At 38.5% G+C, this 22,525-nt stretch overlaps 1 protein-coding gene across 8 annotated transcripts in view; it reads left to right on the forward strand.

Annotated features, from left to right (window-relative positions):
* The first annotated feature begins 11,600 nt into the window (after nucleotides 1-11,600).
* The window catches only part of Luzp2 (leucine zipper protein 2), a 400,419-nt gene continuing 389,494 nt past the window's right edge, over nucleotides 11,601-22,525 (forward strand). For 7 of the 8 annotated variants that reach the window (NM_001432775.1, NM_001432773.1, NM_001432776.1 and 4 more), the window contains 1 exon segment: nucleotides 12,005-12,378. In NM_001432775.1, the coding sequence (NP_001419704.1) occupies nucleotides 12,317-12,378 (62 nt within the window). In that variant the 5' untranslated portion in view covers nucleotides 12,005-12,316. 8 annotated transcript variants of the gene reach the window in all.

Raw genomic sequence — 22,525 nt, forward strand, 5'->3', positions numbered from 1 at the left:
ACCTCTACCTGTTGTTGTAAAAATATAAAAAATAAAAAGGTACCTTTTACCCTCTCTATGTTCATCACTGCAGTGCCCCAAGATATCTGATAGATATCTTAATTCTCAGCCAGCAAAGTCTCTCACCCGCTTTCCATCCCATCCGATATCACCCTGTCGAAAGCCTCTCTCTGAGCTGTCAGCAATCTCTCTACCTATCTAGTTCCCAAGGCAGGTTTCCATGCCAGAAACACACATCCAAAGTCCGTGGTGGCCCAGACCAGCCGCCCCACACTCCATTACACTTCAATCTGCACATGAAGGAACACACAACACAATAACCTCTGATCCAATTGATAAGATATAATTGCTCACCTAAACATACAAAGCCCAGTACCATCCATCCCTTAAGAACATTAATAACAACTGTAAATACACAGAGAGGAATCTTAACGCCAACTTCCATGTTGTCTACGGGCTACTCTCTCTCTCTCTCCCCCCTTTCTCTCCCCCTCTCTCTCCCTCTTTCTCTCCCTCTCTCTCTCTCCCTCTCTCCGCTCCAGTCTCCTCTTCCTTCAAACTTTTCTCCCACCCATCCTTCCTTCTCATCCAATGACAGGCCTCCTTCTATCCTGTTCCTGCCCCCACCTGTATTTTACAAATTAAATGGGGAGAAATTTCTGGTGAAGTCACCTGAGTTCTGAAAGTGACTAGGCAGCCATCCTTGGGGCAGTGGAATTGGCATCAAAATACAGATACTCCAGGGCAAACCACAACATCCACCCTCTCAGAGGAGAAGAGGAGGGGATTGAGAGAAGGATTGCATGTGCCAGGGAGTATTGGGATGTGGGGAGAGGGACAAAGATCTGGATGTGAAAAAAAATGCTTCTGTTACAGCATATCCCAAAAGTTTGAAAGATTATTTGAAAGCATTTACATGCAGCAATTATGGGGAAAATGTTACATATGCAAATAAAAGTGAAAAATATTAGAATTAAAGACTAAAAACTGATCATTAAATTCTTTGTGAATTTAACAGGGTGTGTGTTACAGGAATTAGTCTGATTATTTTGCGAATTTGTCCTTTACCTCAGGATGTGTGTATGTGTGTATTTAAAATTGTTATATATAATTTTTTCTTTCATGTAATAAAACATGACCCTCCCCCCAAAAAAAAAGCAAGAAGAAAAGAAAAGGAAAGGAAACAGAAAAGAAAATGCCTTAGAGTCTTGTCAACTTACAGACTCAGACGTACAGTCCTCTGGAAACATTTTCTTTTCAGAGTCCCTCCTCTCATACAACTGTAGCTTGTTCAAGTTAACATGAAACTCAACATATGAAGTAACTCTTATTCCTAAGTTACAGAATGCTTACTTTGTGTTTTCATCCTTTAATTTCCAATGTTTTAAGCATATCTTTGTTTAACACAGTCTTATGGAAGAACTGCTCATGCATTCATCTTCCACAATTATAAATACTTTTTCTTTTCTCTTTTAGTTTATGATGTGATGACATCATTTCCCATTCCTTTCCTCCCTCTAAACCTTCCCAAAAACACACCTCATTGCTATCTTTTAAATTCATGAAGTCATTTTTGCTATTATTATATACATATATGTATATACGAACATATATATTATAAAATATCAATCTTCTAGGGAAATTCTACATCATAAAAATTTTTTTTTTTTTTTTTACTGAATTTCTACATCACACCTCATCATTTGTAATGTAACATTCCATTCAAAATAAACAAGGTCAACAGATACAAGGGTCTCAGGTATATGATTTTACATAAATGGTGTTTTATTTTATTATTATAATATATGATATTTTACTATATCCAACATGCTTTCTTTTTTTTTTTTTCAGCAATCCAAATCTTTTTTTTTTTATTAACTTGAGTATTTCTTATATACATTTCAATTGTTATTCCCTTTCCCGATTTCCGGGCAAACATCCCCTCCCCCCTCCCCTTCCTTATGGGTGTTCCCCTCCCAACCCTCCCCCCATTGCCGCCCTCCCCCCATAGTCTAGTTCACTGGGGGTTCAGTCTTAGCAGGACCCAGGTCTTCCCCTTCCACTGGTGCTCTTACTAGGATATTCATTGCTACCTATGGGGTCAGAGTCCAGGGTCAGTCCATGTATAGTATTTAGGTAGTGGCTTAGTCCCTGGAAGCTCTGGTTGCTTGACATTGTTGTACTTTTGGGGTCTCGAGCCCCTTCAAGTTCTTCCAGTTCTTTCTCTGATTCCTTCAACGGGGGACCTATTCTCAGTTCAGTGGTTTGCTGCTGGCATTCGCCTCTGTATTTGCTGTATTCTGGCTGTGTCTCTCAGGAGCGATCTACATCCAGCTCCTGTCAGTCTGCACTTCTTTGCTTCATCCATCTTGTCTAATTGGGTGGCTTTATATGTATGGGCCACATGTGGGGCAGGCTCCGAATGGGTGTTTCTTCAGTCTCTGTTTTTTTTTTTTTTTTTATTAACTTGAGTATTTCTTATATACATTTCGAGTGTTATTCCCTTTCCCGGTTTTCGGGCAAACATCCCCCTCCCCCCTCCCCTTCCTTATGGGTGTTCCCCTCCCAACCCTCCCCCCATTGCCGCCCTCCCCCCATAGACTAGTTCACTGTGGGTTCAGTCTTAGCAGGACCCAGGGCTTCCCCTTCCACTGGTGCTCTTACTAGGATATTCATTGCTACCTATGGGGTCAGAGTCCAGGGTCAGTCCATGTATAGTCTTTAGGTAGTGGCTTAGTCCCTGGAAGCTCTGGTTGCTTGGCATTGTTGTACTTTTGGGGTCTCGAGCCCCTTCAAGCTCTTCCAGTTCTTTCTCTGATTCCTTCAATAGGGGACCTATTCTCAGTTCAGTGGTTTGCTGCTGGCATTCGCCTCTATATTTGCTGTATTCTGGCTGTGTCTCTCAGGAGCGATCTACATCCGGCTCCTGTCGGTCTGCACTTCTTTGCTTCATCCATCTTGTCTAATTGGGTGGCTGTATATGTATGGGCCACATGTGGGGCAGGCTCTGAATGGCTGTTCCTTCAGTCTCTGTTTTAATCTTTGCCTCTCCCTTCCCTGCCAAGGGTATTCTTTTTCCTCATTTAAAGAAGGAGTGAAGCATTCACATTTTGATCATCCGTCTTGAGTTTCGTTTGTTCTAGGGATCTAGGGTAATTCAAGCATTTGGGCTAATAGCCACTTATCAATGAGTGCATACCATGTATGTCTTTCTGTGATTGGGTTAGCTCACTCAGGATGATATTTTCCAGTTCCAACCATTTGCCTACGAATTTCATAAACTCGTTGTTTTTGATAGCTGAGTAATATTCCATTGTGTAGATGTACCACATTTTCTGTATCCATTCCTCTGTTGAAGGGCATCTGGGTTCTTTCCAGCTTCTGGCTATTATAAATAAGGCTGCGATGAACATAGTGGAGCACGTGTCTCTTTTATATCTACATCATAAAAATTTTGTTGTGAATTTTGGCACTCACAGTTTTGGCTTTATATTTTGAAAATATGTCTCATAGGAAGCCTAACTTGCACGAATGCTTCTCATTTTAATTGTTTGTATTAATGTTCACCTACTTTTATTTAGTCATACATCTTTATTTCTATCACTGTGTTATTTAATTTTCAGTTCTTTCACTGATTCTATTTGCCCTCTGTCCTTTTTTTACTGTCTAACTTGAATTGATGTTTCTATTCCTGTTTTGGTTCTTCCTTCTAGTTTCATGTGTGCATTTCACTTTGATTTCATATTTGCTCTGGTGATCATTTAGTGCATTCATAGGTCAAGTTGGATTATGACATATCTAACAGTGGTTTACATAGAATAGTCCTGCTCAAGTTTGGTAAAACTACTCCAATATGCAAAATTACACTTATTAAATATTCTGATAGCTCAAAATTTCTCATGTAGTTTCTATGTCATAATACTCTGCCTAGAGATGATGTTTTATAACCAACAGTATAATTCATTCACCATTTCTGCCCTATTACTGTTTTATACCTGTGGTGCATATTCAAATAATACAGTGCAATGTAGCTGCTTTGAGATTCTTTTTTTAAATGAAATATATGTCTGTACACATATACATAATTTCCAAGCCTCCACATTCTAATCTATAAAGTATTGCTTTTGGATTCTATCATTCCTTTCAGCCTAAACAATGTTAGCTATCCTAGGGTTTAGAGAGGCTTACTGCTACTGAATTCCTTGGAGTCTGACTTGTTAGGAAATGGGTTTTCTTCATATTTGAGATATATTTGTGTTTATCAAGAACTTCTGGACTTACAACCTTTCAATTTTTTACAAACATTTCTGTCACCCCATACATAATTTGTCATTGCCAGCCTACTTTTCATGAAGGAACTCCTCTTCTGGAGGTCTGTAGTTACAATTCAATGTTCATCTCTTTTTTTTTTTTGAAGTTGAATTATGAGATACCTAACCATAAATATTATGGTATACATAGAATAGCCTTGTTTAAGTTTGGCAAAACTTCTCCATTATGTAAAGTTACTTTTAAAAGATATATTGATAGCATGTTTAAACGTCTCATATAATTTCTGTGTCATTATAATTCTCCTTAATCTTCTTGAACTTCAGATGTGTATTAGACAACTTGATATGCTTCCCCAACTCAGTCTGCATTTAAACGTTTCTGCCTATATTTTAATAAGCCTTCTCATGTATTTTCCCCCATACCTCCTCATCCTTCATTCTTCATAGATAATTTTTACTTTCATTTATTATCTATCCTAGTTCTAAAGTGCCTTATGTCTTTGTTGTACCAGCTTTCCGTGCTCCTCTCACACTGGTCCTTCCACGTCTATTGCTTTGGGGTTTGTTTACTGCTACTGTCCCTTTATGAGTACATCCCATGCCCTCCATGTCACCCCCACTTCTGCCACATGCGTGATACTGACTGGACACATCACAGAGATTCTGAATCCTAACAGTATTCGCTAGTGAATGATGAGTTCTCTTCGTAAGTCAGTCTCTTTTTGTTAATGTCACACAGACATACCTTTTTGTTTCTTTTCACACTGTAGTATGATTCTTCTATCACTCATTCCCTTAGCTCCCAGATAACGTTTTTTTTTTTTACATTAAGGAATGGGTTATGTTCTAAAACAGTCTTTCTTGTGTTTTAGCTCAACACTTGAAGCATCCGTGGATATTCTTGGATCTCTCTCCATGGCTTGAAAAGAAGTTGAGCTTAGCTCCAGGCACTGTGAGAATTCTGCTAGTCTGACCCTCCTTCAGCCTAGCTGCAGCTGCAGGTTAGCAAAGCTAACACTGCAAAACCCAGCTGGCTGCTCACATTGTATGGCCTTTGGCTAGAAACCTACAATGAATTCCAGGCAGGCTTTTAGGTATTTCATGCAGTTTTATTTTCTGTAGTCATCTTTCTCCCTACTGTGTGCATCCCACAGATCATAGTCTGGCTTTCAGCTCCTTGGAGCTACACTCCTGTGATCCTTCTTCTTCCTATGCACAGAAGTTGTAAGGCTTCAGTAGACACAGGTGCAACACAGCTCTTTTGTGATTTCCGATTTCTAGTTTTCTGGATTATAAATTGTCACATTTTATTTTTTTCTCAATTTTTTTTTATTTTGTACAGAAGACAAGAAAAAATTCTGGCATTAATTATTCCTTCATGCCTAGAAGCATAAGTCTCATCATTAATTTTCATCCAAATTAAAACTGAGTGTGATGAGAGGCTGCCTTTGACAAATAAAATGACCAGTGTCATAATTAGCAAAGGCAACGCTGTCTTCAAAGGTTTTTTTTTTAATCACAGAATGGGAAGTAAAGAAAGCTTAAGTTTCTATGCTAAAATAACCACTAAAAGAAAAAATATATTCTTCAAAGTAAAATGTATTTATTCCTATCAAATGATGTATTATTGGTTTGTAAATATAGGGATAATTTAATTATTTAAAAAATGAATAGATTTCTTAATTAACAAGTTAAAAATGGGACAGTATTTGAAAATAGCTACAGAAAGACTCAAAAACCTTGTAGCATAAAGACATTCATATAGAAAGGCATTTCTATGCTCATCAAAAGATTTCCCCTATAAAGACCTCATTGGGAGTGATGAGGCCTGAAGGATTTTCTGTGTGATTGTTAGCCTAAAGCAGTTTAAATTTACAGTGCAAGCCTTGCATTTGGACAAAGGGTTTCCAATCTTGTGAATGTAATGTTAAGAACTAGGATCAGGGTATATGGTCCAGTTATAATTTTAACACTTGGTAGGCTGAGGCAAGAGGATTGCTAGGAATTAAGGGTTAGCGTGGTCTACATATTAAGATGTTACCTCTAGCCTTCATCCCCCAAAGGAATTAGTTAAAGATATTAATGAGGGTTGCCTGTGCATTAACTTCATCACCCTCAGTACTACTAGCAAAGCAAGGACCCAGGGAAGAATGCATGGGTCAAAAGAGGTCTCCTTGCACATAACTGCCACTCAAGGGATTCTAAATTATTCACATGAACGAGAAAGACTGGGGAGGATGCAATTCAACAACATAAAGCCATTCAGGGACAAATTTTAAAACACCAGGGTAGGCACTTTTAACATCATTTATTTTGTTTTTATTAGCAATCTTATGGTTTTATATACAAATCATAGGAATTCTCTTTTGGCCCTTTTTCTCTTAAATTTTCAGGACAATTTTGACATTTTTTTTCCAAATGGATAATTGGCCTCATTAGACAAAGTTTCTTGTCTTTAATTAGAAGTGATAGAACAATGAGGCCAAACCTAGAAAACAAGTTTTCAGGAAAACATGTAAACAATTTCTTTCTTTTAGTTCTCCTTTCCCAGATGTATATATCTATCTGTAGAAATTTAAAATTGGTTCACAGAAATGTTTCTAAGTTATAATTTGATATAATACTATCATCATTCTTAACCCTTAGAACAATTAAGAATTTTTCTGTCTATTTTTAACATGTTAAAGTTTGATGATGGACAGGAAAGTGTGGTGTAAATGAAATATCAAGGCAAAATTCCACAAGGCCTCTTAGGAGAGACATCTCTTCAGTCAGTGGGTAAGGGGAAAGATTCTAGAGTAAAATTACCCCTTGATAGGACATGATTGTTATTGCTCATCCAGTAAGGAGAGAGGGAAGGAAGGGGGAAAAGAGAAACAAAAGAGAGGAAAGAGAGAACATGTTGAAAACAAATTATCATGAGGAATTCTACAGATGAATTGGGAGAAACATTCTTTAAGATAAAAGGGTATGGAACCAAAACTGAAGAGAACAATTAGGTACATTGAATATGTGTTCGACAGTAATCTCCAAGAGGCTTTGTAGATACTCAGATATCATCAGCTCAGTGAGCCTCAGCCACAGTGACACACCTGAGTGAATTCCCTTGAAGACCAACGGTTTATTTGTGAGTCAAGAGATGAAGGACCAAGGGACAGAGCTCTACTGACTGGAGTGAGCGGCATAAATAAATATGTATAAAATTTGCATAACTAGGTGTTTGCTTGCACAAGAGACAGAGGCAGAAGGAAGGCTTGATTCTTGGGTTGAAAATGTGGGAGACAGAGGAAGCGTCATAAAAGGTTTCCATGTGGTTAAAATGTCTCAACACATGCCAGAAAACATGTTTACAAGGTCAATGAAGAACTCCATGCTAAAAATATAATTCAGATCCATAGCCATACTATACAGAATTAAACCCAGAAAAACAGCATGTCCAAGACAGGAATAAAACCATAGGGTTTTAAACAATACAATTAAAATTGAATTGCAAGGGGCTGGGGCTGGGGATTTAGCTCAGTGGTAGAGCGCTTACCTAGGAAGCGCAAGGCCCTTGGTTAGGTCCCCAGCTCCGAAAAAAAGAACCAAGAAAAAAAAAAAGAAATGCAAGGGGCTGTTAGAGTTTACAAAATGGAGACATGGCATCCTATTTCAAATGGAGAGAAAATAAAGTTACTAATGTGAGACAGAAGAAACAACACAACAGTGTAGTAAGACTGGAAACTGAATAATATTTTCAACAAATGAAAGTTGTACTACTCTTATGAACCTTTAAAAATGTATTCTAAATGGATTAGAAGTAAAGTATGGGGTAGGGATGAAACACAAAGACTTGTATATGCCAGGTCAGTGCTTTATATCTGGGATGCAACCCTAGTCATTTGTAGCTTGTTCAAAGACAAAAGTATTGCTAAATTTTCCACCTTGCTCTCAATTTTATTATCCCCCTCCCTCAGTCTCTTGAGCTGTAATTAAAGGCCCATGACAACACACCTAGATAAGACTGTTCTTCAGAGTTTAAAATAACATAATATTCAGAAAAAGCACAGGTAAAGCTATTATCACATTTTGTAAGAAAAAAACATTACTTACTAAAGGCGTAAGTAACATGGAATAGTATCTTGACTTAATTAAAAATAAAAGCCCAGTGAAGTGGAAATGAACACATCTACAATCACAACACTTGGGGGGTGGAGGGAAGCAGGTCATCAGTTCAAGGTCATTGTTGCTATATGATAAACAAAATAAAATAAAAAATAAATGCTACATAATAAACCTCTCTGTTCCAAATGGAACTGTCTAGAAGATATGAAATCAACTGTTCATTCAGAAAATTTGTAAATCATTTGTCCCCGGAGAGATTGAATTAAATGTAAATATAGAACTCTTAAAACCCAAAATGATATTCAAGTAAACCAATGGGCCAAAATTATAAATAACCACACCTCCGAAAATGTGTAAACATGACTATTAACTCTATGGAAAGATGTTTACTATGCAACATGATGCTTACTATGGGCAATCATGTCGCCATAAGATAATATGGCACACTACCTAGGACATCTATAATAACAAAAAGGAACTAGCTAAATTGGCATCTTTATGCACTATTTTTAGTATTTTGGAAAGCAGTTTAACAATTTCTCAAAATATTAAGCCTAAGATTGCCAAATTACCCACTGTTAACCCAGTATAATACAAAATCGATGTTTCCAAATAAAATCTTTTATGCTTGTTTTGGCAGAACGATCTATAATAGATTTAAAAAGCTAGCTGCCAGTTTTGAATTAACAAGTGTGGTATGTCCATTCAGCAGAGCACCATTCAGCAACGGAAAGGAATGAAGTATTGGTGCAAGCGGTGCACGCCATGATCGAGTCAAACTGGAAACATAAGTGTGAACAAGACAAATCACAAAAGACTGAACAGTGCTAGACAATCCGAACTGCTAAGAGCTCTGTGAAGTCGTAGAGACAAATATAAGAATGGGGCTCAACAAAGATGGGGAGAGAGATAAGGGCAGCTGTGGTGAGTGAATTCTAATGGGTATTTGTGGTTGCTTTTGTGGCTGGTAAAAAAAAATAGAGAGTTTTATAATGGTGCTGATTTTTGTCCTGTAGTGAAAATATTTAAAACTCTGAATTATATGCTTTAGAGTGGTACATTTTTTCATATCAGAATTATATCTCAATGAAACTTTTCTCTTTTTTTGCACATTTTATTGGATATTTTATGTATTTATGTTTCAAATGTTATCCCCATCTCCAGCTTTCAAAACAGCATCCTTATTGGCTCCAAGTTTAAGTACTTGATATAAAGTCATTGTAATGACATGCAATTTATTGCTGTTCTACATTGGGCCTGGGTCATGATAGGTAGTATGAAGACTCTTCCTAAATGAGGTTGGTCCCATGAAGCTGCTCTCCACATTGCACCTTCAGGAAATCACACTGGCTCCCTGAAACAGAGAATCTACTTTAGTTGAATTTTCCTTCAGAATAGTGAACATAATGTCTTGGAAATAAGAGCCTCACACTCCTAGAATTTCCCAAGGAGCATGGCGTCTACTAAGAAATGTCTACATTTGAATTCAGACCCGTAAATTTCTTATCTTGCAAGAGTTTCCCAATTCCACACATGACCACCTTGAGCCAAATGCTCCTTGAAGCTCTAACACCCTACAAAGGACTCTTATAGGTGTCCTATACAGAGCACAGCAAGGCTTGAGGACCCATTGCAAGCATCAGTAACTCTTCGGTTCTTAAGTAAATAATCTGAAGTTTTTCCATTATTGTTTCATGTTGCATGAATAATAATAAAGAAATAAAACCTATGTTGGAGACTTACATTATAGTCTCACAACATATTTTTTTCCTCAAGAAAGTTTAAATCTTGGAGTAAGGCCAAAAGTGTTTCAACAGCTGCTCATTTGTAAAAATTACCCAGTGAATTGTGTCAGATGCTTGACCACTCTGAATCAGATGACTACAGAGATGGAAAATAGTGGAGATGGCCACCCTGGATTCATGTGGTGAAGAAATTAAACTACACAATCCAAACTTGCTATAAAAGTAGAAATGCATCCTTCAGATGAGTGTTACTTCCTGCTATACACATTTTTGTTATTATTACAAAGTGGCATGCCCTGATTAGTATACAACTTATTTTATCATCTTTAAACATAAGTAGGGTAGCACCCAAGTGGCTGAGACAGGAGGATTGCTGCACATTTGAGGTTTGACTGGGCTGCAAAGCAGAACGCAGAACAAAACCAGACTCCATGAACCTCCTTCCTTTATCTTTTTTTTAATTCCAGGGTCTAGGTTTTCGTACCGCTTTTGTCCTGTTTCTGGTTTGTTTCTTATTTTGCTGTTTTTCCTCCTAAAACACAACAGTTCAGGAGGGAGCTGGTTTGTGTCTGTTGTGGATTTTACTACTGCAAAAAAAAAGATTGATATTCGCTGAAAACATTAATACTCCTTGTTTGATTGCTTGAGACTTTTATAGCCAAGTTCTTCAGTAGGTGTGCTCTTAAACTTAACTTCAGAAGAAGAGAACTGGAAGAAAACAGTAATTAGAAGCTTAATGCAGTGCATCCCTTTTAAGAGTCTGCTAATAGTTATATTATTTTATATATCTACAGCTATGTCTTCGCTTTTGAGTTTATCGCAGATTCTTATTTAAAGCGTTACCTATGTGACTTGACTGAGCAGAACATAGACCATTAACTGAACACTAGGGTTGGCATCTGCGTCCTCTAGGTCTTCCATGTGCTTGAATCTTTAGATAGACCCACTTCAGGGGTGAAGTTCATCTGAGCAGCAAGGTTGTCTTAGCACTTGGGATAACTAATTCTTTAGGAAAGAAAAGTCCAGTCCATATACTGATGGTCCCTGTTTTTGTCACATATGTGGTAGGAAAACAGGAATGTTTACTTTAGTACATTGATTCTTGAGAGGACTGCCATGCGCACTTCTAACACACACACACACACACACACACACACACACACACAGCATGATGTAAAGATCTTAGAGTTTCAAATCTCTGAAGGTGGTCAGCCTTTCTCTTCTTGAAAAGACTTTGCAAAATGGTAGATTGCATTAAAGTTGTGGTGTTTCTTTTTTCTGATTAAAATTTCTAAAAAGGGGTTGTTAAACATTGGCCACGTGGTATACAACATTTTAGAAACTACAGAAAATACCCCTACTGTTGAATTAATGACCAATGTCTCTGTGCTCTGGTTCATGATTCTTTCCTCAGGAAAACGACCCTTGAAGGTGTATGAACTCCGGCTGCCAGCTGAACACCCTTGAGCAGCTGACAGACGACGCAGAGACCAGAAGAGAGGAAGACGTGGACGCACCAGAACCCAGAGCCGCGGACTTTGTGTTGGTTCTGGTTCCTTTCTGTGCTAGAGACCCCTAACCTCATCTGGGTAGCTGGCCTCTGGTGTGCATGAGCTGCTGCTCCACTCCATCCGCAGCAGGCAAGCCATTACGCATCTAATCAGAGCAGTATTTTAAGCTTGCTTACTCTCCAAGCAACATCTCTGCAAAAGCAAGCTAGTGAGAGACGCCTGCTCTGGACCCTAAAGAGTCTGGAGTCCTTCCCAGCGAATTGTCTCTCACCCTGCGGAGCACGCCAGCTCAATTACTGGAGAAAGAGGTTGGTCCTTGCCACCACCCTCCCCTTCTGTCTTCAGTAGGAGCGGAGAAGAGGAGATCCGCTCCAGTGCGCACCGGAGTGACCAAGTACAGCTGGCTACCAGGGCAGCGACCTGGAAGTGGGTCCTTTCCTCCTCCCGCGGCTACACCCGCCCTGTGCGCTTTGAGCACAGCGCTGGACTATCCCGGCAGGGCTCCCGGGTGACATCACTCCTGAAGATACTCGCACTCTGGTCCTTGCCTTTAAGAAGCCTCTATCCGTGTCTTTGTGGGTCTCTGAAGAGGGCTCCGAGCTTCCGAGCAGGACGCTGAGCAGCAACTGACCAGAGGAAGCAAAGGAGCAGGGTCCAGTGGAGGAGTACACGAGCTGGCGGCGACATGAAATTCAACGCTGCACACTACCTGCTGCCCCTGCTGCCAGCACTTGTCCTCAGCACCAGGTGAGTCCAGGAGCATGAGGCCCCAAGCCAGGAGGCTGCGCTCCTCTGGGGAGAGGCACCTCCCACTTAAGCAAGATGCTAGCTGAGTGATTAAGATTCAGAATCCTTGGATAGAGCAGAGACCGTCTATAGTTCCCCTAGTACCCTGGAAAAAGTACCAGGGTTGCTTTCTTTCAGGGACCAAGTGCTTCCCTTCAAAGAAAAAGGAACCTACCCATCCCCAACTCCGGCGGAGCCTGGTAGTCAGGAACAGTGAACAGGCAGAAGTAGGACAGCATAAAGAGGAAGTAGGGAGAGAAGGGAATTTTCCCCAGAGTGCGTGTTTACATTAGACCCCTCCTAGTAGTTAGGAAACTCAGGACCCCTGTGTTTCCTAATTCTAATAGTCAGGGAGTCAGAGAAAGCAGAAGGTGCTAAGACTTGTACATCATCCTAAACTCCTCCGGTGGAGGTGGCCTGACTGAGATCTTGAGTGGGCTCGGTGGCAGGTGACTTACTTTGGCTGTATTTTGAGCAGGCTTCAGATGTAAAGTTATAAGACAGTACTGAAGCAGAAAAGAACCTAGTTGGAAACAAACAATCAGGCACTGTGCTCCATCACTGGCCACTGATGAGAATTTCAGCCCCAGTACAGAGGACCTATTTTTAGTGGGGATTTCAAACGCGCTGACTGAGAAGTGCTTTGTGACTGCTGCTGGGGACCCAGTCTCAGAGGTGGTGATGGGTTTGCTTTCTTCTCCCACAAGCACAGCACAAGGGTGGCCTGTTTCAGTGCCTGGGACTGAATTTCTTCTGCATGCCTTGAGCACCCGACTGGCAGCAACCCCTTTCCCTTGGCCTCCATGAAATAAAATAACACACAGGGTGGGGGTTCTTTCAAATCCGCATGAATGGAGACAGTATCGGATTGTATAACTCACCGAAAACAAAGTAAAAATACACACAAGTGTACAAGATTCAGAGAGAGAAAAATGAAGCAGGCTTGCAAGTTCTTAAAAGTAAGACGATGAATTCCGGTTTCTGTTTCTAATTCCATGATTCTTCCAGGCCTGCCTAACCTAACTTTTCATACAGAAACTGTTCTACATAGCTCCAAATATTGATGGATTTGGTCTTTCCTTGAACTTAAAACCCAAGTGACTTTACCAGACTGAAATCAAACTCTAATTTTAGTTCCTCTAAAGACATGCTTATTATTTCAGTGTATTTTCTTATGTTTGTAGAAGGAATCCACATTGCTTCCCAGTATTCATAGGACTCTCCTAAGTAAAAAGCTCTTGAATAGCATGTTAAGTACTCACAGCCTAATAAAGTTTGTCTTTGGGTCCTGGCCATTTACTCTTATCTTCTGATTTAACAATGTCTTCTGCTTTCTCTTGAAGATAGGACATGTCTAAAGTTTATACGTACATATTCATTAAACAGTGACTGTTGGAACAAGGGAAACCCAAACCTTCAGTGGCTTGAAAGACAGTAAGAATCTCTTGAGCCCCTTAGTCCATTTGCTTTTTAAAGCAACCGTCATTTGAATAAGCAAGCGCTATAGTCTCCACCCACTGCTTGTTAGTTCTATAATGCAAGGGCAATCAGCTTTCCTGTCTATGAAAGTCTTCATTTCTACAGATACTTTCAATACTGAAAGTTAACACATTTATTAAAAAATGTTAAGTTCTTCTGAGTTGAAATTAGATACACACATTCTTCAGCATTAGTATTTTCATTTTGCCAAAGAAAATATACAAGATGGACTTAAAGTGAATTTCTATAATTATCAATCCATTTCCTTAGCTGTTCTGGGTCAGTATATTGCACGAGATCCTAAGTTGCCTTGTGATGGTGAACAGATTGAAAATAAACATGATGCTCTTAGTATGTCACTTGCTAGAAGAGAATGGACTTCATAGAAATCTCCCCTTTCAGTAATCAGAAGTTCTCATAGTTGTAAGACACTCATAAAGGTTAAAACCCAAACTGTAAAGCTCTGTCAAGACAGTTCGTCAGGATGGACCTGGCGTACTGTGGAGCAACGTGGTGTGCCTCAGTCACACCACCTGTGACAGGGTTTCCTGTTAGCTGACACTCTTGGTGGTTCTTTCTGTGAGGCGGTTGCATTTCACATGCTTACACCCTCGGTGACTAAATACACGTAGGATTACAATCGCCACTTGTTGACTCTAAAGTTCCTTCGAAAGTATGGGAAATGTGAAGCTGAAACTCTTGATATACAAGGACACACACTTGGCCACGTGTCTCTCTGTGTAGAGCTCCTCAGAGCTGCTTAATTCTTCTGCAAGAAGCCTGGTGTTCACCTCTCTCCTGAAGTAAAAGAATGACTCCCTTGAAACAGTTGCTGTACTTGAGGGAAGACAGTGCTTTAGAGTGATGTTCTGCTACAGGGGTGGCGATTCTCAGACAAGTCTGCCTTTTAAACAGGAAGGACTGACATCTGTCTCTTAAGTTTGCTCTCCCCTTTTCTTTATAACCAGTCATCACATAGACATCAGATAGATATCCCATGATCCCATGGTCATGAACAGTAGCAAAAATCCTGATTTAGACTTACTTCTTTTGTTCGGAAAGAAATCTGAATGTACACCTTTAACAACTGAAAAGCGCTTTCTTCCGTTTTCCTAGTGAACCCCATGGAGTTAAAAAAGAAAGAGGTTAATTTCCTGCGTTGTTTAGAAAGCACATAGAAGTTCAAAAACTATAGTCAAGCTAATGATTTGAAAATGTACCTAATACAAAGATCCATTTAACGTGTACACAAATGCTTGTGATCAAAGAACACTAATGCATGAGAAGGTTGAATAGCTTTGCAATAGAATGATTGTACTTTTCAAATAGTTTCATTCTGCAGGAGGACTAAATTGCTATTCCAAGGCAGTATGTCGAGTTCAGAAAGAGGACACATAGGGACTGAGAAAATGGGTGGAAGAACATTTCTCCCTGAAAAGGAACCATGGGGTGCTGGAGGAGGCTTGTGCTTTAGCTGCTAGACCTTAGTTCTCTTAGGGTCCATGCCCCTGATGCCTTTGGATTATGAACTTCCAAGTAGCTTGAGATGGAGTAACACATAGCAGGGAAGGAAGGAGTGAAAGCCTCCCAACATCTGATGGTTTCTATTAGGATGTTTGGTTACTGTCCTCCCAAAAGGACTCACCTGTGAGATCTCCTTGGGCCCTCGATCAGTAGTTATACCAGATGCTTGCATTTCCAGATGATACTATACACTATGATAGGTTCCCATTTCTTCTGTGCCTTATTCTAAACTTAAGATGAAGCCATTGTGAAGGTAAAGGGAAGAGAGGACAGGAAAACTACAAACTCAAGAACACACAAAAAGACTTTTAAGGAAATGCATTTGATGTAAGAAAGAGTCTCACTTTAACTGTGATGAAATGGTGAGAGGTACTATGAGTTTCCCACTTAGCTCCTTCACACACTAAGACTTGTATCATTCTGTAAATGAATCAGAGAAGTGTCTGTAACAGGAGTCTGTGAAAGAGAATGGATTTGCTTCTGAGGCTGCAGTTCCATCTCTAAAATCCTGTATCACTCTTTAAAGTGTCATTTTTTTAGAGAATCTTTGTAGATCACATTTCCTTATGACCAGTGGCAATGACAATTCAAATGTTTATATATTGACTGTGCAATTTCACCAAAGCAAAATATATATGATTGAAATTTGACTGTCCAACATGGAATCAAAAGATACCTGATATTTCTGAGGTGTTAAGTAACATTTCTTCATGTATGATTTGTGGGTTCAGATGTGTAACTGTTTCTGAATCACTGTTAGAATATTTGCTAAATGTCGGCTTAATAGACAAGGCTTGATTATTTAAGTCATCCAAATAATAGGTAGTATTTAAAAATGTCCTTGTACATTCATATAAGCAGATACGTTATGAATTTATATTCATTATTTTAGTATTGTCCGGGATGATTTTATTTACACACAATGAGAGTGCTGTCAGTCACTCAGCATCTGTGTCATTTGGCCAGTAAAGTAGATTAGTTATAACTACATATCTTCTACTGAGACATTCATACAAATTTACACATTGAATAAATGACAGCAATAGTTTTATATAAAGCTCCACGTGTAAATCAGGAGTCATGAAACCACACCATTTCAGAAATTTCAATTATATGCTTTCCACTGACTCAAGGTTAGAAGTATTTTATCTTCAGTCTCAACATCATGAAGATATTGCTCATCCTCAAGTGCAGATTTTTTTAATGAAGCAAGTATTACTAATCATATAACTAACCAAACAAAGTTAGTGTAGAGCCAGGACTAATACATGAAAAAAGTTTAGAGTATTCTGTGGAACAAAGAAAACCCTGTGACACTGTTTTCAACTCCTAGAAATGTTTTCATGAAATTCTTTTGTACTGAGAGAAAAATAAAGTAAACCTCACATGCAGATCAGTTGAATGGTCTCAAGTTAGCAAGACATTCCTTTTAACTAACAGGAAGAATGATAGAGAAAAGGAATCATAGGGACAGTGAATGTGGTTTGGCATCTGGACCCCTGGTCTCAAGATTGTTCTGCTGTCGCAGCATCTGGTAGGTTCTGTGTACATTGCTAAACATTATGAAAATTAGAGGTATTTACTTTAATCACGTAGAATGTGATTTAGCACAAAAGTGTATATGTACTTACTTGGGCTTCTATTTATGATGTAATACACATACAGTGTATACATTACATCAGATCAAAGCCAGAGCATGGGAGTTAATGAATAACTAAGATAGGTGGTTTGCACCTCATGGGTAGATATAGAAATTTGTCTGATTTCATTTTTTACTGTTTATTGATTTCATCATCCATTAGCATTATTTTAATTTTATAAACAGTCAAAAATTGTAGACAAATGTTACATGAAGAAATAGTTTATATTATAGAAAACATTTTTAAAAATAGTAATGGGAAAGAAGCTGACTTATTCCATGCCTGCTGCGTTCCTACTGTGACCAATGTTCAAGGCAGCTTTAGAGCTACAGTGCGCTTCTTAGTCTACATATATGATTCCTGAAATATAAATAGGTATGCTTAAAAGTAAACATGAAAAATTTATCCTTTTTCCAGACAATAAATCTCTTGAGTTTGTGTTTGTTTCCAAAAACATGTGTCATGTGTGTACACTATTGAACAGGAAGTCATGTGTGAGCAAGAGGAAGTAAAATGGAGAGATCATGTTAAGCCTATGACCGAGAGAAGACATTCACAAAAACTTATATGAGCTTTGTTCCATAAGTAAAGAGAACACAGAATTATTGACAGTAAATGACTCTTCTCAGACACAAAGTGAAGGTCAACCAAATGGTCAACATCTTCTATAAATGAATTCAAAACACTGAGAGATGTCATTAGACCAGGAGTGGGGTCTGCATTGCAGTTGTGTCTAATTTGTTTTCTGTTGCTTTGGAGTGCTTTAATCCCTTCAAGTGTACTTTAAGAGTCTTCTGTTGGGAGACAAGCTGCAAATAAAGACTCTGTTTAGTTCAAACCTCTACATTTCACAAGAGGGAAAATTGAGGCTTAGAGTAAATGAGATTTCTCTAAGGCTTCAGAGTAAATTCTTTTAAGACAAACCCCAGAACTTCCTAAGGGGTTTCCTCTAGCATGTCAGTCTGCTCAACAAGTTTCTTTTCTTATCAGGAAACATAAGAACAACGTGTTCCTTCAATGCATTAGGAGGATCCTACTTACAGGGAAATATAAAACAATATAAAAAAGGGATATCTCCAACCACATGCAACTGTGAATCACAGAGGTTATAGGCAAAGGAAATTACAGCAAAGAAGAGCCCATTCCTTACTGTGTGCTCAGTTAATTTTAGAAATGAAAGCTGGCCCTAAACAACCCATGGTCATCTGTAGGTCTTAAAGGAGAGTTGTTAATGTTTTCAGTGCTGCACACAATTAACCTTGAAAGACATGCCTAAAGTGGTGACTGTTGACCCTTATGCTCTAATGTAAAGCATTGTTTTTGAAGCAATATTTTTATGATATCAAAATCTGATCATTGAAACTACTTTATACAAATGTACATCCTAGAAATTTGAGAAACTATTCCTCATGGGTTAAGTCTATAGCAGTAATATCAAGATTGATTAATTAAAATATATTTAAGTGTATCTTAATGTGTAGCATGTAGCTATACCCTGTCCTTTGGTAAATGCTAAGGTAGGTTTGCTTAGGTAACAAATCTGGTGTGCAGATTAACATATCTCAATGAGTAACATGACATTTAGCAAGTTATTAAAACTGAAAATAAATACATCTATCAAATTGACTTCAAAATTCTTGACCAGTACAGCCCAAATGACAAAATTATAGCCTAATTTATGTTAAAATTGTGCTCAGGGGGAAGAAATGGGCTTTGATAGGGATGTGAAATAAATATATCTGTTAGGCATACTGCACATGAGAGAGCTCCTGTAAAGAAAATATTGGACTCTAGATTCTCATCAGTGTTGATAATCAAATAACTAAAGATTATGGGCAGTGAGTCTCCCACCTTGACCTTCTTTTCATTTGTACATCTCTTGCTTTGAAAATCATGTGAGGACTTGGTACATTGCCACACCGGGCTTCAGCAGTCCAACTAAGTAAGATGTCAGTAAGGATTAATGAAGATTTTCTTCATGCCTCCTATGGGGACTGAACCTTTCTCTAGCCAAGATGAGGATGAGAATTCCTAATGTTCATAATCTTACTTAAGGTATCCTCCTAGGGTCAAGCACTTACTTACTAGTGATGGGGTCGATGGTAAAAGGAACCGTGATCTCTGCTCTATTATATAGAGTTAAATTCTAAAATTACAAAATCAGATTTAGAATCATGGGGATTTATAATGGCAAGTAACTTGTCTTTGCCACCTTCCTCTGGTCCATGGAAAGGTAATAGCAATGCCCCTCTCATAAAGTTGTCAAGAGGATTCATTATGATAATATATGCAAATCATAATGTCCAGCTGAGAGAAGTACAACTCAACACACAACCACCATTATTACATGATTAGATGTTTTGGCAAGGCGTATTCTACCAATGTGTTCTGCATTTTAGAAAGGGATCTTTAATAACAACCTTCTCTCACTACTATACACAAGGAAGCCAATCTTAATGGGAAAGAAGTTTAGAAGTTCAAGTCTATCTTGAACTGTGAAGACATTTCTTCCTTAGTTGTGAAGTAAACTATCTGGAGTACAGTACAGAGGCCAGTTATTTATCATCTTAACCAGTCCCATTTGGAAATACTAATTTAAATGTCCATTATTATCCTCAATTAAAAAGAAAGCAGGGTAATACTATCCAGTTTAGGTCTAAAAGCTCCAAATTCTGTTGTTAAAAGAGTATATTCTATTAATGTCACATCAATAACTTCGAGGAGAGTTCATTGTTCAAGCTCACCTGATAATGTCAGACCCACAGGAATATATCATCAGTGAGGAAAAGCAAACATACAGACAAGTCTAGACACAGTGAGGGCCCTGGAAGTGAGGGTCCTTGAAGTAGTTTCCTAGAGGCGAGGCCCTGTCTGTGTGTTATCAAATCATCCAGAAAAGTGTTGCACCAGAGAGCTTTTATAATGCTATGTGCATGGGAAAGAGAAGTTTGAATCAAAAGAAAAGTTCACAAACAGGGAATCTTTCTGCCTTAGTTCCTCTTTTCGCATGCTGAAGATCATTCCTTGCTGATCTTTGCAGTAACTAAGCCTTTGGCATTGGGTAGGAAATGGGGAAAAAAATCTCTGCATTACAAAAGAAACTAGAAGACGTGTGAAAAATTGAAGTGACATGTTGGCAAAAGGCAGATATGGTTGAAAGAGCCGGTTATTATTGAGAGTCTAGCTCTTTTTCTTTCTTCCACAGAGAGAAATGTGAGCTCATTTGACAAGTAAGTTCACAAGAAAAGTAGGGGAAATTGCTCTTTTCCTGACACTCTAGTTTGGAACGTTATAGAAATATCTTGAATCCTTGCTTTTTAATGTTCTGTACAGATCTTTATTTCAGCTGTTTACTTTATAGAATTGAGAATTGTGGACTACGGTCCAACCAGCATGACTGAAGATAAAGTCAGTCTCTGGAGTTGTCCCAAGTACTTACTTTCTATGACTTAACCCTTGTGGTTTAGCAATATTCACACTATGTATAATATATACCTAGAGTGAGCTAGACGTAGAGAGAATTTAAATTATGTGCCCATCTTCTTCCAGATAGACAGTACTTGGACCTCAATCTGTTGTTCTGAGACTCTATTAATAAAATCCCAACGCTATTTATAGAATCAAGTCTCCACATAAAGACACACATAGAACACAAACAAAATATGGAGGGAGGACAGTAAGCGGGATGTATAGGGGGCTACCCATATGGGGGAGGGGGAGGGGGAGGGGGAGGGGAGGGGATGGGGGCTTATGGACAGGAAACCGGGAAGGGGAATAACATTTGAAATGTAAGTAAAGAAATATATCTAATAAAAATTTTTAAATTAATAAATAGAAGCATTCTAATAGCATACCAATGGGAGCTGTAGAGACTGCTCAGTAGTTAAGAACAATTGATGTTCTTCCAGAGGATCAAGGTTTAATGTCCAACACCCATATGGCAGCTCATAACCCTTTATAACTCCAGTCTCAGGGTACCTAGTACTTTCTCCTGGGCTCAAGAGGACCAGGCATGCATAATCATATATTTGGGCAAAATGCCACATTAGAAAGAAATATACTCCTAATAAGAATGCTGAAACTAAATGTTCTCGTGAGATGGAAGGATGGGTGACATTAAAATATTCTTAAAATAGGTGAAAGAAATATGTTAGTTTGAAGACAGGACAAAATGAAGGTTTCATTAGAAATCCAAAAACTTCCAGGCAATTTCATCTTTCCTTTCCAGAAATGTATGTGTGCTTTGATGAATGTTTCTCAAAATATACTCTTCACTGTGTGAGAATGAGCATCTCCTGGGGTGAATCTGAAAGAGACAGATCCAAGCTCCTGTACTGGGCATATCAGATCAAGACTCTAAGGAGAGGGCAGTGGATTTCTCTCTCAATGTGAAACCTTCTGTAAATATGAAAATCTAGAAATCACAGCTTCCAAATTCAAAGCTCGGAACCCTTTGAGTTCATTGGCATTAATTAAAAGAGAAAATTGCCTTTCAAATCAGGGGACTTAGTTAGTCTGTGGCAAAAGTCGCACTGTTTATCTTGTATAAGCACATGGGACTTAGCACAATCAACAATATGGAGGCAGCAATACCCCAGACCTGCACATGCACCAGAACCATGTGCTTGTGTCTTCCTGACACAGACATCTGGATGTTCTTCTCAGGCACTTGTAATTTTACCCTACTGAGCACAATCTCATTCTGTCATCGACACAACTGGTTTTCATTCTGGGGAAAACATGTTTTCTGCAAGAATTTGCCGAATTAAATAGCAAGAGAAATCCTTCTTAACCTTTGTTTCTTATTATCCTTTCTCTCTGCAGTATTCATTTTTTCCTTTTGTGTTGAAATAAAATATTATAATGCTATAAATTATGTACTGATTATGCTCAACCAAGTTAATCCTCACAGTTAATCCCTGAGGTGATTCCTGATGTTGCCCTAGATTATAGGCAAGAAAGCTGCAGAACACAGGGACGGGATTGATCACTTTTATAGCCAGTCTTAGAGTCAATGGTAAATTCAAATCACAATGATATTGTTCTCATGTGCTTAAAGGGTGACTGTGATCCACGCTGGTTAACCAGTGGAATGACTTTACATTGAATTTTCATCATTTTATTATACTGTTTGTTCCCCCCCCCAAAAAAAAACGTGAAATAAAATAATAAGCTAAAATGGCTAAAGGATATAACTAATAAAGGAAGAAATAAAAATAGAGGTTTTTGCAATAGTTTCTACCATGCCTATTAAAATGGCAGAAGATTCTCTCCATAATGTTTATTTTACTCTATTTCTATTCCAAAAGAAATTGCTATATAATAGTAAAGACTAGCTTTTTCACAGGTGGCTTGTTTTGTTAAACTGACGATGATTGTAATGACCCCCTGTCTGAGTACAGATGCTGCCCTACATTAACCATGGGGTTTGTACAGGGCTGTGACTTTCATGTCTCCAATTCCTA

This window comes from Rattus norvegicus, chromosome 1 (genome assembly GCF_021556685.1).
Source record: "Rattus norvegicus strain SHRSP/BbbUtx chromosome 1, alternate assembly SHRSP_T2T, whole genome shotgun sequence".
Classification (NCBI taxonomy): domain Eukaryota; kingdom Metazoa; phylum Chordata; class Mammalia; order Rodentia; family Muridae; genus Rattus; species Rattus norvegicus.